Source organism: Ochlerotatus camptorhynchus, unplaced genomic scaffold (genome assembly GCF_037179485.1).
Source record: "Ochlerotatus camptorhynchus isolate MF236.1 unplaced genomic scaffold, CSIRO-AGI_Acam_v1.1 ptg000367l, whole genome shotgun sequence".
In the NCBI taxonomy this organism is placed as follows: domain Eukaryota; kingdom Metazoa; phylum Arthropoda; class Insecta; order Diptera; family Culicidae; genus Ochlerotatus; species Ochlerotatus camptorhynchus.
In genome coordinates this window covers 5,700,362-5,714,812 of record NW_027040855.1, presented here as the reverse complement: position 1 = coordinate 5,714,812, position 14,451 = coordinate 5,700,362, and the positions used below count along the sequence as shown (strand labels likewise).

Below are 14,451 nucleotides of genomic sequence, written 5' to 3'. Positions count from 1 at the left end.
TTTGCCGTGCCTATGTACAAATGCTAATTTTATCACTGTTTTCATGAAACAAACGATTTCCCCAAACTCAGTCGCCATAATCGAATACCACTTGGTTGCACATCGTTCTGCTTGAACCTGAAAATTATAAATTAGCGCTGCTCTCGAGCCTCTGCTCATTACCACTGAAAATTTTCACAGGCGCTGAGACCGGATGATATCGGGCAGGTACGGGATGAGCTTTGTCGATGTCGTACCAAAACTCATTTTCGGTCCCGTGCAAATATTATGCAACGCGAAAATTTTTATTTTTATCCCGTCCCCCAATAACGACAACCTTAAAAGACATGAACTTTGACTTACTACAATTAAGTAAAAATGTAAGAGGTTGTATCCAAGGCACGTGCTTGGTATCAATATTCTGCGACTGTGTTAGGGAAACCACTGATAACAAAATTTCGCATTTTTGTCCAGAAAACGCACGGAATTTTAAGTTTAGTTTTTAGTGTTTCTGGTTAATTGAGAAGGTCATGTGGTATTCGGTCATTGCGAGAATTTGTATGTACCACTTCAATACTGTTACGTATTTGACCTCAACCGTCTGGTTGCTAGGTACATTATCAATGAGCTTTGGGGGTGATGTGGCTGACAGCAAGGCGACCGAACGTTAAATGAAAATTAAATTAACTCTTAAACAACTAAAATTTATAGTGGTCCTGAAAAGAACCGTTTTATCATGATGGTTGAGTAAAGCTGAGCTATTAGGGTGTTCAAGATAAGGCTGGCGAGCTGTAAGTTGTTTGGAACGAGGGTGACGCACTTGGCATAGGTGGCCCACAGCAACTCACTACGAACTACTGAATCCGATCAGTAGTGGTGAGACTTCTTCCTCCTTCTTCGGTGAATGGACGCTCATGTGGGCTACAGCTCGCGGCTTGCGGGCTTTCTTTCGTTGTGTACTGGAGAACAATGTTCAACGCCACACACCGAAACCACTGCTGCTGCTATTGCTGATAATGATGACCACCGACCAGACACACTGTGATTGAATAATAGACTTATTATTTTTTCAACGGGCCAACCCCTAGATTTGTGCCATTAGGTGAGAAAACCACTCTCTGAAAATTTCAGCTCATTCGGATGTAACACGAGCTGGCGCTTTTGATTTAAGATTTATATGGGGATATTGGTTGAAATGTATGGAGAAATAATATTGCTACACACTTTCGTGCATAGAACTGGTTCAGCAAACTCGATTAAGCTCACATAGTTTAAACTATAACTGGAACAACTTTACTGAAGACAGCATCACGATTCAAGTTAGTATTATGGAGATTTTAATCAATTATCAGTCAGTCAAAAATTTGTGTAATTTTCAATAGATACCAATTGAAAATTTATAAAGTGTTTATTTAAGCAGATTTGTAGAAAATTTTCCAATCGATCGATTTGTTTAGAATTAAAATACTTCCACTATTGACAGAGTTATAAGTGATCAAAACCTGACCACTTTTCGTAACGCGGTCGATTTTCGTTTTTTGAAATTGCACCCCCAATATGTTGCCGAAAGACGTTATCCTAAGTCAAAAGACTTGAGTGTATATTGAACTGCATAATCATCCAGCATGTGAAAGGGAATGATGTTAAATCAGATTCAAGAGAAGACAAATTTGGCTTAATACATTTATTTATTTATGTATACAATACAAGAATAATAGCACAAGTTATCTATTAATGATTTTCAGAGTATATGCTACTATTACACTACATATGTACCTATTAACCTAACTGAAGTAGTTGCTGCATAAGTTTTTGAATGTTGTTAAACTTCTTGCTGTCTTGCATTCCCTCGGTAGTTCATTCCATAATCGAATTGAACGATAACGCAACGATTCACTTAATAAAATGTGTAGAGCATCTTGGAATAATAAAAACACTTGACCTAGAAGATTGTAAGTTAATAAAGAAGTTTCGAAGATATGTCGGACTTTCGTTTAAAATTTCAAAAATTTGAATACACATTCTAAGCTTCATGTAGTTGACGAAATCGTAGCCGAGTAATAAATTAGAAAAGTTATAAACGTGATCGTATTTCCGCAGGTCGTATACGTATCTGGTGACGACATTAAATACCAAGTTTAATTTCTTTGTATTTGTCTTAGCTAGAGCGAATATCCCCGTACAAAAATAACGGAACGATCAAGGATCTAGCCAGCTGAAGTCTGATATGTGGAGGCGTGGAGTGACGTAACAAAACTAGAAAGTGAAGCGTACAATAAACTTTGCTGCACACAGCATTGACTTGAGCATTCCAAATGAGGTTGCAATCCATTACAATACCAAGATTTTTAATTGTGTCAGAATACATAATGACATCTCCACCCACTTTAACTAATGGGATATCCTGAATACCAGTTCGTTTTGATCTAAAAATAATAGTTTGTGTTTTTGCCCTGTTCAAAATAAGACCATTAATTTCACACCATTTTAAGATATTTTCTATATCACTAGATGAAATAGTTTTAGAAATATTATTCAATTTGCCAGAGATGTATAGTTGACAGTCATCTGCATATAAGTAAAATTTACAGTTTAATAAAACGTTGGACATATCATTGATGAACATAGAAAAAAGTAGGGGTCCAATAAGGATGGATCCCTGAGGAGCATGCACGTAATTGTATTGCATGTTATTAAATTCAACATACTGTGATCGGCCAGCCAAATATGATTCGATTAAATTCACTGAGCAATGACCAATTTTTAAACAACTAGTGAGTTTATTGCAGAGTTTCCGATGATCAATTGAATCAAAAGCTTTGCTGAAATCTAAGAGCGCCATCACGATTAACATTTTCTTATCAAGAGCATTTCATAAATCGTCTTAAATTTTTATAAGAGCTGTAATCGTGCTACAGTTCTTACGATAACCAGATTGTAAAGAACATAGCAGATTATGATTATTAAGATATTCGTTTAGTTGTTTGGAAAGAATTGATTTACAAATTTTCGACAGAGCACAAAGTATGCTAATAGGTCAATAATCCTTTTCTGTAGCTGGATTGTCAATCTTACCAATAGGAACCATATTAGCCACTTTCCATTAACATGGAAATTTTGAAGTGGTTATACAAACATTAAATAAGTCTGTGATGTAAGGTAGAGTGACACGTAAAGAAACTTTCAAAATATTTAGAGGAATGAGATCAGTACCCACAGAATCACATGAAGCAGATGCAAACTCTTCCAAAATATCGTTACTAGTAATACCTCTGAATAAAAAATTACCAGAAAGTTCATCAACTTGCTCAGTTTCAATAAACGATGATTGGGCAAAATGTGGAACAAAATAATAATTCAATGAATCAGCAGTGACATCATCATCACCAACAGTCATATTTGAACCTTTTAACCCGAGTCGCTTAATATTATTCCAAAGTTTTATAGCAGGAAGAAATGCACTAAGTTGGGAAGCAAAGTATTCACGTTTAGTGTTTTTAATGTTGTGTAGCTTAACAAAATTGTGCCATTTTTTAGCATTATTTTTATCGCGTTTCCAACAGTCATATGCTTCTGAAAGATTTTTGAACATCCTGTGGACATTTTGGTTAAGCCATGGAGTTGCAGGGTCTCTTACCAGTTTTCTGGATAAAGGTGCATAACGGTTTATGTGTGACAATAGTGCATTATTCAAGTAATTCAATTTGTCATTAACATCACAATAAGAATAGATAGCATCCATATTTAATTCTTGTAAATCCCGTATAAAGGAATCACGGTTAAAGTTATTGCAATCGCGATGGAAATAGATTTCGGGTGTAGTTTTTGAATTTATAGTCAATGCATATCAAATCATGGTCAACTTATAATGACTTATTTTACTTAGTGATCCTTTCGATTCGATTGCATTCGGATTTATGTTTTATTTAAATGTTTCAAATGTGTATCGCACGACCGAGAAATTTTTTAAAATTCAATCATATTCGGCCAATTCTGTCATCTTAAAAAAAAGTGCCCCCCCCCCTATTTCGAAACCTGGCTACACCCTGCTAGCAGCTACTAAGGGGCACCTTCTCTCGATTTTCTACAGAGAACTCCAACGCATCGAAAGCATCACCTATTCGCCCATTATTGCCCACTTTTCGGAAACCATCGAAGGGGTAACGACCATACGAGCCTACCAGCAGGAGCATCGGTTCACCGAAATGTTGTTCCGACGGATGGAAGCCAACAATGTGGCACAGGTCAGCCTGGACTGCAGCAACCGTTGGCTGGGAATCGCTCTCGACTACCTGGGTGCAGTTATTGTGTTTGTAGCCATCCTGAGTGCACTGATCACGGCTAGCATCAGTCCGGATTCAACCAGTTCGTCACTGATTGGGTTGGCCATCAACTATGCTCTGCTGGTTCCAATCTACCTGAACTGGGTGGTCAAACTGGCTGCCGAAATGGAGATGTACGTGGGAGCCGTCGAGAGAATACAGTTCTACATCGAGAGCAGTCGGGAACGGGCCAGCGAGAGAAGTGCACTTAAATGTAAGTATCTATCTCAAAATCAAAAGACATGCATAAATCTTCCATTTTACCTAATTCGAACAAATGTCCCTCAATGTCGTCAATCATTCCATCGAAAACGACTTCCGATTGTTCTCTTCTATCTTTTGTTTTTTTCTTTTTTTCAGATAAACCCGTGCCAATATCGTGGCCCCAGAAGGGAGATATCGTATTCGAGAACGTTTCGCTCCGGTACGAGAGTCAAAAGGAAAACGTAATCACAAATTTGAATTTAACTATCCCTACCGGACAACGGGTAAGTTGCTGGATGACTAGCTCCCAGAAAGAAAAAAAAATGAAAACAAATTCCCATCCTTTCTCTATCCTTTGAATGCAAACGACGGAGGAGGTTCTGAACTGCTGTTTAATATTTTCCGGAGAGGGCGTAATTAATTATTTAAATTACTTCTCTCGGATGTGGCAGGGTTAAAGGGAATGCGAAGCTACAGGGGAAAATGAAAAACTACTTTTGCTTATCCCATACCATCCTGAACGTTTATTTCCTGTTCATGCCTTGCAACACTGGTAAACTATACTCCTGCTATTAAATGGGTGTCTGTTGACACAATTTCTGCTGGAATGGGACTTGCCGGGAAACAAAGTGCAACTGTGGACAGTCCAGTGTTGGAAGACAATGTTTGCTTTGGATTTTAATGTTTTCAATGCAGGTTTTATTTTTATCCCAATTGGATGTCGTTTATAGGAGTAATTACAGGTTTAGATATGTTGCATTCCAGGCAAAACCAAATTGGTTTGGCCTTCTTCGATTTGCATGAAGCATTTGCAAAAAAAAAAAACTGCATTTTTGGATCTAGTAATATTTTTTTAAAATGGTGGATTTGTAATTTTTCAATACATTTAACACACAAACCTTATTTATGATCGAAATGACGTCTGATTCAAAGTTGTTTAGAAAAGTAAAGTCCTTTTGGGAACTTTATATGGTTGAATATATCTGTTTTTAATTTTGATTAAACATTTACAAACAATGCTGGAAGCCCAATTATCTTAAAAAATATGCTTTAAAATTTTATAATTAATAAATTTTAATGAAAGATAGATGGAATATTTAAAACCATGAACACTTGCGAAGTGACAACATCGTATAACATCAAAATTTGGTTATATTTAAAACATTCTTGTTAGCATGCTTTTTTAATGTAATTTTTGCACAGAAAACGGTTAAGAATGCCTCAAATATTGTTTCGGGTGTATACATTAGTTAAAAAGTATGCTACCAAAAAGTAAAAAAAAAATACCAAAAGTTCTTGTTTTACGATTTTTGTTAATTTTCAAATGGTTTGAAATATTCCAAAAGTGTGCATTTTTATGAACGCTTTTCATAATAAAAGTTTTATAAATTATGGATATAATTGTTAAAATACTTGAGCTTTTAATAATTCTTTTTTGTATTTTTTTTTTCAAAATTACCTTAAAAAATGTACATATTTTTCCCTGAAAGGCTTTATTTTTCTTTACAAGTTTGTATCAGACGTCTAAAGTGATGTTTTCGTGCTATAATTTATTAAAAAAATTAAAAGATGCCATTTGGATTTTTTTGCAAGATTTAAGATTTTTTCATCATTTTGGCGTGGAACTAGATCCGTGCGCCAACGTGTTTCTGTGCCGGCTGCGGCATAAGATCAATTTTCGTCCGGCGGCAGCAGCGTTGCACTATTGGGGATTTCCATACAAGCAGACAGACATAATTACTCATAAAATATGTTCAACATTTAATGACTAACTTTTGAAAAGGGCTTAATTTCTGATTGTTTTAGAATTCAGAGAATACAATTTATAGAACACCGACAACTTACAATTGATTAATGCAGGGTAAAAAAGGAAAAACATGCATTTTCATTTTTTTTTCAGTAAATATATTAATTTATTTTAGAAATACAGCCATTAAGCCATGTCAAAATTAAAAAAATTCTCAAAAATTTCATTTTCGAGTGTTTTTTTATTTATTCAAAGGGGGGATGTTTTTTAGAGTCTTAAACTATGTTAATCATCGATCGAGTTTCAAATTGCTGCAATAACGGCCTCCACACGCTTCCGGAATGCACGGCAGGTTCTAATTATGTAGTTTGGATCCATTTCTCTCCAGGTACGGGTCAATGTTTGTCTGAGGCTTGCTGTACTCGGGTGGCGTTTAGAACAGGCCTTGGCCTTCATGACACGCCATATTGAGTAATACAGCGGATAAAGATCGGGGCTGGATGGCAGTCACATATCCTTCGGCCAGAACGGAAGATGTTCCAACCACCAGTTGGGTGTGCGGTTTGAGGTGTGACATCTTGTTGAAATACAACATTTGGCTTCGGACCGTAATGTTCTTAGATCCACGGAAGAACATACTTACTTAAAATCCTGATGTAGACCTCCGTGTTGACCTTGTCACCTTCTGAATGAACACCGGGTCCATTTTTTGCCATCGGAAGCCACCAATCCAAACACCATAACGCTAGCAGGATGCTTGGTCAGATACACGTTCTTGTGCTCGTCGGCCACGTCTTTTACCGGAAGATAACTTATAAACCGGTCGGTTCTCGAATTTGATACGGGATCGACGGTAAACATGCTTTCGTCGGTTAACTGGATTACCGGATTTTTTCGCTTAAGGAAGTTCAAGATTTTCTTGCATCGTTCGACTCAACAGCTTACAGAATTTTCAAATATCAGCTTAAGCTTGAAAGCGTAGGATTTGTGAATGCTCGACGACAAACGTTTCCTGTCGTTCTGGTATCTGCTCCACCCGGTCTTGATTAATCTACTCTTGCTCCAAATTTTTCGTAAAGTTGTGTCGTTAGAAAGTTTGAACATACTGAGAGGTAAGCACATATGTGTGTGTGAGAAAATTTGTGATAACATCTAAGGGCACCGGTGGGATTTAAACCCACAATTTCCATTCAGTACACGGGTGCATTGTCAATTATACCACGGTGGACCTATATGGTCTACGGATGTATTCTACTAATGACATTTGAGTTTCGAATCCGTTTCCCACCCTAGTCTTTTGCGCAAGCGTTCTCTAATACACAACAATCGTCTATTACCGACGATATGTGCTTGTACAGCAACCACTCAGTATTAGTGATCGATTACTTGTTTTATTGATAGTAATCGACATGAAATAATCGATTAATTTAAATAATCGATTTATTTTAATACTGTCTGATAACAAAGAAAACCATCGCACAGTGGTCTAGAAGGGTAATTTATGCTAATTATTAAAAAAAAAAGAGTTCATAAAGATGAAGTTTAATCAAGTTGGTGTCTTATGACTTGTTAGTTAGGTTAAAACGCATCTGGTGAGTGGGTCGTTCATAAATTAAACTCCATAGAACGCTAGTTACAATTTTCAACTTTTTTGCATGATAATTTACGAGATTAAAATTTTCTAACAAGTTGTAGAACTCATCATTTTCATACATCTAGCACAAGACATCAACTTGAATGTTAAGAATTTAGTTATATCCCAATGAAATACTCTATTGTAGTACTTTTTTTTTTGTTAATTACTTTATTTGTACAGGCTCATTCGAATAAACTTTACAGAGCCAAGTTATCATTTTCTTTATACATTATAAATGTCTTAAATCTAAAATTAAAGGATTGGAACCGATTACTCGCGGTCTTCTCGAGGTTAATGGATGACAATTGTTTGGATCGGGAGAGGGAAAAGGAGATTTGGAATATGATTTATGATTAAAAAAATTCACTATTTCTAAAACAAATACTTAATCCTATCGACGTTATATCAACTCTGTAATTATACAATTATTACAGAAACAAATCTACAAAAAAAAATGCACACACACATACAAAACACAAACTAAACACAAGGTTAATCAAACTTACAATCTATGGTTAATATTCTTCAAGAAAACATATATGAGTTTCATAAACTCCAGATCGCGTCCAGCCAAAATATCCCGAACTGGAACATTAGGTTGTCTACCTCGAGCCCGAAGGGAATCGTACAACTCGGATCTGACTCCACGGTGCTCAGCACATGACCAAATAATGTGATCTGCGTCCTGGTAACCTTATCCACATTCACAGAGATTACTGTCCCCCAGCTCAACACGGAACAAGTGAGCGTTTGACGAGTAGTGATTGGACATGAGGCGAGACATCATACGAATGAAGTCTCGACCCACATCCAACCCCTTGAACCAAGGACACTTCGACACCTTAGGGATGATTGAATATAACCATCGTCCCAAACTCCCTTCACTCCATTTATTTTGCCAGCTGGCGAGGGACTGTTGACGATAAATGAAGAAAAATTCGTCGTAGGCGATTTGTCGATCGTAAATATCGCCTTCCATAGCGCCCACCTTTGCAAGCGAGTCCGCCTTCTCATTGCCCGGAATCGAGCAATGAGATGGGACCCATGCAAAGGTGATGACAAAAGATCTTAAAGATAAAGCACTTAGAAGCTCTCGTATTTTCATGAGAAAATACGAGGAGTGCTTTACCGGCCTCATGAAGCGAATAGCCTCGACAGAACTGAGACTATCCGTAAAAATAAAATAATGATCTGGTGCAAGTGAGGCGATCGTTTCTAGCGTACAATGTATTGCCGCCAGCTCAGCAACATATACGGAACATATTGTAGTACTTGAGCCAGAGCTGGTAAATATCACAGCCGTCATGTGACGATGAGAAAACAGGCCCTCTCACTATCACGAGACGAAACTACCTATCATCAGCTTTCTTGTCATTTTTCAATGATCAAGCACTCATGAGAATAATTCTTATGCAGTTTTGACATCAACATTTCTAACTGATTTAGATGAATTTAAGCAAACAACCGTATGTAATCGGTAGAGTGATTATATTATTAAGGTTTCCTCGGTACAAGTAACTTTAAAAGCATTAACCGTTATGTGATCGACAAAAAAAACACCTTAAAGTGCTCGACAAGGGTACCCGGGTACTCACAAATTGAAAAACTTGCTACTGTGGCCTATTGTGACCGATTCTGAATCTTTTGACACCAATGGATTCAGAAACTTATCTTCTTTCTGGACATTGCCAACAATGTCCATCCGGAATAGTCTGGTTCCCGGAAATCCGGATTTTCTGTATAATGTTCCAGAACTAAGCATTTTCTTGGCACTTTCGCTAGAATTTTGAAGGAATCGATATCAAAGTATCAGAATTTCCTTCAAAAACAATTTCAGCTTACTTGAGGACCAGTTTAAGGTTTCTCCCCGGAACGGCCATTCCGGCGCAGGTTCCTGTAGGGCCTCTAGTGGCCGTAGAAGTGTTTTTGAAGAAACCCCTGCAATATGGGTATCAAAATTCATGAATTTACAGCAGGAGGCTGTTTATCATAATTTTGTGGTCATCCGATGGATTACCCTCGGAACGGTCATTTCGGCGCAGGTTCCCGTAGGGCCTCTAGTGGCCATAGAAGTGTTTGGGAAGAAACCTCTGCAATATGGGTATCAAAATTCAAGAATTTACAGCAGGAGACTGTTTATCATAATTTTGTGATCATCCGATGGATTGTCCCTATAATGGCCATTCCGGAGCAGGTTTCCGTAGGGCTTCTAGCGGCCATAGAAGTGTTTAGGAAGAAACCCCTGCAATATGGGTATCAAAATTCATGGATTTACAGCAGGAGACTGTTTATGATAATTTTTTGATCATCCGATGGATTGTACCCGAGACGGCCATTCCGGAGTAGGTTCCCGTAGGGCCTCTAGTGGCCATAGAAGTGTTTGGGAAGAAACCTCTGCAATATGGTTATTAAAAATACACGAATTTACAGCAGGAGACTGTTTATCATAATTTTGTGATCATCCGATGGATTGTCCCCAGAACGGCCATTCCGGAGCAGGTTCCTGTAGGGCCTGCAGTGCCCATAGAAGTGTTCAGGAAGAAACCCCTGCAATATGGGTATCAAAATTCATGAATTTACAGCAGGAGACTGTTTATCATAATTTTGTGGTCATCTGATGGATTGCCCCCGGGACGGCCATTCCGGAGCAGGTTCCTGTAGGGCCTGCAGTGCCCATAGAAGTGTTCAGGAAGAAACCCCTGCAAAATGGGTATCAAAATTCATGAATTTCCATCAGGAGACTGTTTATCATAATTTTGTGATCATCCGATGGATTGTCCCCACAACGGCCATTCCGGAGCAGGTTCCTGCAGGGCCTCCAGTGCCCATAGAAGTGTTTGGGAAGAAACCCTTGTAATATGGGTATCCAAATTCATGAATTTACAGCAGGCGACTGTTTATCATAATTTTGTGGTCATCCGATGGATTGTCCCGGGACGGCCTTTTCGGAGCAGGTTCCCGTAGAGCTTCTAGTCGCCATAGAAGTGTTTGGGAAGAAACCCCTGAAATATGGGTATCAAAATTCATGAATTTCTAGTAGGAAACTGTTTATCATAATTTTGTGATGATCCGATGGATTTACCCCAGAACGGCCACTCCGGAGCAGGTTCCTGTAGGGTCTCCAGTGCCCATAGAAGTTTTTGGGAAGAAACCCCTGCAATATGGGTATCAAAATTCATGAATTTGCAGCAGGAGACTGTTTATTATAATGTTGTGGTCATCCGATGGATTGTCCCCAGAACGGCCATTCTGGAGCAGGTTCCCGTAGGGCCTCTAGTGGCCATAAAAGTTGTTTGCAAGGATGTTCCTACAGTATGGGTATCAAAATTCATGAATTTTCAGCAGTAGACTATTCATCATATTTTCGTGGCTATCTGACAGATTGTCCCCGGAATGGGCTTGGATAGAATGCTCTTTATTTTTTGAAATTTAAAAAAAGAAACTTTTCTCATTATTTGTTTGTATCTGACTAAATGTCCATGGAATGGCCATTTTTAGAACAAGTGAATAATCGAGTGGTGGTGAAAAATTCAGGATGAAAACTCATGCAATTTTTATTTTCTTGAGTTTTCCTGGTGTTCAATCTCTCTAGGGGTATAAACGTTGTGGATTAATGTTGTATGGAGTTTTTGCAGTCTCTGCTGTGCTAGAAATAAACTGACATTACTATGGACTTTTAATCGTCATAAAAAATTGTTAAAAAATTACAAGCGCATAAAAAGCAAACGAAAAAAAAATTAGCAGTTATCGCAAATTTCTTGGCAGTGCTGATTGCACACAGGTCTTGAGCATGACTTCACATCTTCCTGGTCTTCCTACACTTGATGTCTTCACTTTTGCAGATATGACAGATGCCAACTTGTGGCTCCCGTCCGGACGGATCTCGTTCAACTGGAGTAGAACCAACAATCAATACGAAACTAACGATTTTATAATATAATGAATGATTAGTATTTTCCATTTAATTCCACTACTTTATTTGCTTATTCTTGACAGATACGCGTATTTCGTCTACAATGTGCAGACTTCTTCAGTGTCTTGTACTAATACTCGACTCTCATTATACAGGTATTCCACTAAGACGCCCACATTCATCAGGATTCATCATAACGATTTTAAACTGGCTCACTACTTGACTAGCCTATTGGTCCCAAGCAAACGATTAATGTATCCCATTCTAGTCAAAATTCTACTACTACACAATGTTTGTTTTGATTCGCTATGAAAGTTTGAGGGGTTAGTGGATTTTCCTATGTTTCGAGGGGTGAATCGACTAGCTTGGGACCGAAGATAGTATCAGAGCTGAGCCAAAAAGTTGAACACGTTTCTTCGGGACCTACTAGTCTTAGAGTTACCTCTATGGTAGAACTACCTGCACACTTCGATAAAAATCATATAAATTCAAGTGGTCTTAGACTGACATATATGAGCGTCAATTTTGACATAGAATTCAGTCGACTTTTCGTCGAGTAACGAACTGTTCAGTCATTAATTATGATACCCATATTATAGGGGCTTCTTCCCAAACACTTTGATCGCGCACGGGAGAGATCCCTACGTTGTGTTTATTTGTTTATCTTTCAATTGTTGATCCTGATCGAGACGGATAGTAATGAAAAGCACCGATTGCTTCGCCGTCCTGCCATGGCGGAGGCATACGAGCTACTAATTTATTGTTGTTTTGTTTTGTATATTGTAATGGTACAGTGGGTAGGGTAGTTGCACATATAGATGACATTGCACAAACACACTTCTATGGTCACTAGAGGCCTCCACTAGAGGCCCTACGGGAACCTACTTCGGAATGGCCGTCCCGTGGACAATCGATCGGATGATCACAAAATTATGATAAACAGTTTCCTGCTGGAAATTCATGAATTTTGCTACCCATATTGCAGAGGTATCTTCCCAAACACTTCTATGGCCACTAGAGGCCCTACGGGAACCTACTCCAGAATGGCCGTCCGGGGAAAATCCATCGGATGACCACAAAATTATGATAAACAGTCTCCTGCTGTAAATTCTTGAATTTTGATACCCATATTGCAGAGGTTTCTTCACAAACACTTCTATGGCCACTAGAGGCCCTACGGGAACCTACTCCAGAATGGCCGTCCCGGGGACCATCCATCGGATGACTACAAAATTATGATAAACAGTCTCCTGCTGTAAACTCATGAATTTTGATACCCATATTGCAGGAGTCTCTTCCAAAACACTTATATGGCCACTAGAGGCCCTACGGGAACCTACTCTGGAATGGCCGTCCCGGGGACAATCCATCGCATGATCACAAAATTATGATAAACAGTCTCCTGCTGTAAATTCATGAATTTTGATACCCATATTGCAGGAGTCTCTTCCCAAACACTTATATGGCCACTAGAGGCCCTACGGGAACATAAAACGGAATGGCCGTCCCGTGGAAAATCCATCGGATGACAACAAAATTATGATAAACAGTCTCCTGCTGGAAATTCATGAATTATGAAACACATATTGCAGGGGTTTCTTCCCAAACACTTCTATGGTCACTAGAGGCCCTACGGGAACCTACTCCAGAATGGCCGTCCCGGGGACAATCCATCGAATGACCACAAAATTATGATAAACAGTCTCCTGCTGTAAATTCTTGAATTTTGATACCTATATTGCAGGGGTTTCTTCCCAAACACTTCTATGGCCACTAGAGGCCCTGCGGGAACCTACTCCAGAATGGCCGTCTCGGGGACCATCCATAGGATGACCACAAATTTATGATAAACAGTCTCCTGCTGTAAATTCATGAATTTTGATACCCATATTGCAGGAGTCTCTTCCCAAACACTTATATGGCCACTAGAGGCCCTACGGGAACCTACTCTGGAATGGCCGTCCCGGGGACAATCCATCGCATGATCACAAAATTATGATAAACAGTCTCCTGCTGTAAATTCATGAATTTTGATACCCATATTGCAGGGGTTTCTTCTATGGCCACTAGAGGCCCTACGGGAACATAAAACGGAATGGCCGTCCCGTGGAAAATCCATCGGATGACAACAAAATTATGATAAACAGTCTCCTGCTGGAAATTCATGAATTGTGAAACCCATATTGCAGGGGTTCCTTCCCAAACACTTCTATGGCCACTAGAGGCCCTACGGGAACCTACTCCAGAATGGCCGTTCTGGGGACAATCCATCGGATGATCACAAAATTATGATAAACAGTCTCCTGCTGTAAATTCATGAATTTTGATACCCATATTGCAGGAGTCTCTTCGCAAACACTTCCATGGCCACTAGAGGCCCTACGGGAACCTACTCCGAAATGGCCGTCCCGGGGACAATCCATCGCATGATCACAAAATTATGATAAACAGTCTCCTGCTGTAAATTCATGAATTTTGATACCCATATTGCAGGAGTCTCTTCCCAAACACTTATATGGCCACTAGAGGCCCTACGGGAACCTACTCCAGAATGGCCGTCGCGGGGACCATCCATCGGATAACCACAAAATTATGATAAACAGTCTCCTGCTGTAAATTCATGAATTTTGATACCCATATTGCAGGAGTC

The 14,451-nt window shown here is 38.9% G+C and overlaps 1 protein-coding gene across 1 annotated transcript in view; it reads left to right on the top strand.

Moving 5' to 3' along the window:
• The window catches only part of Sur (Sulfonylurea receptor), a 244,947-nt gene that overhangs the window by 217,562 nt on the left and 12,934 nt on the right, over nt 1-14,451 (top strand). The window contains exons 24-25 of the mRNA XM_065232286.1: nt 4,070-4,515; nt 4,662-4,789. Coding sequence (XP_065088358.1) covers nt 4,070-4,515; nt 4,662-4,789 — 574 coding nt within the window. The remainder of the gene's footprint in view (nt 1-4,069; nt 4,516-4,661; nt 4,790-14,451) is intronic.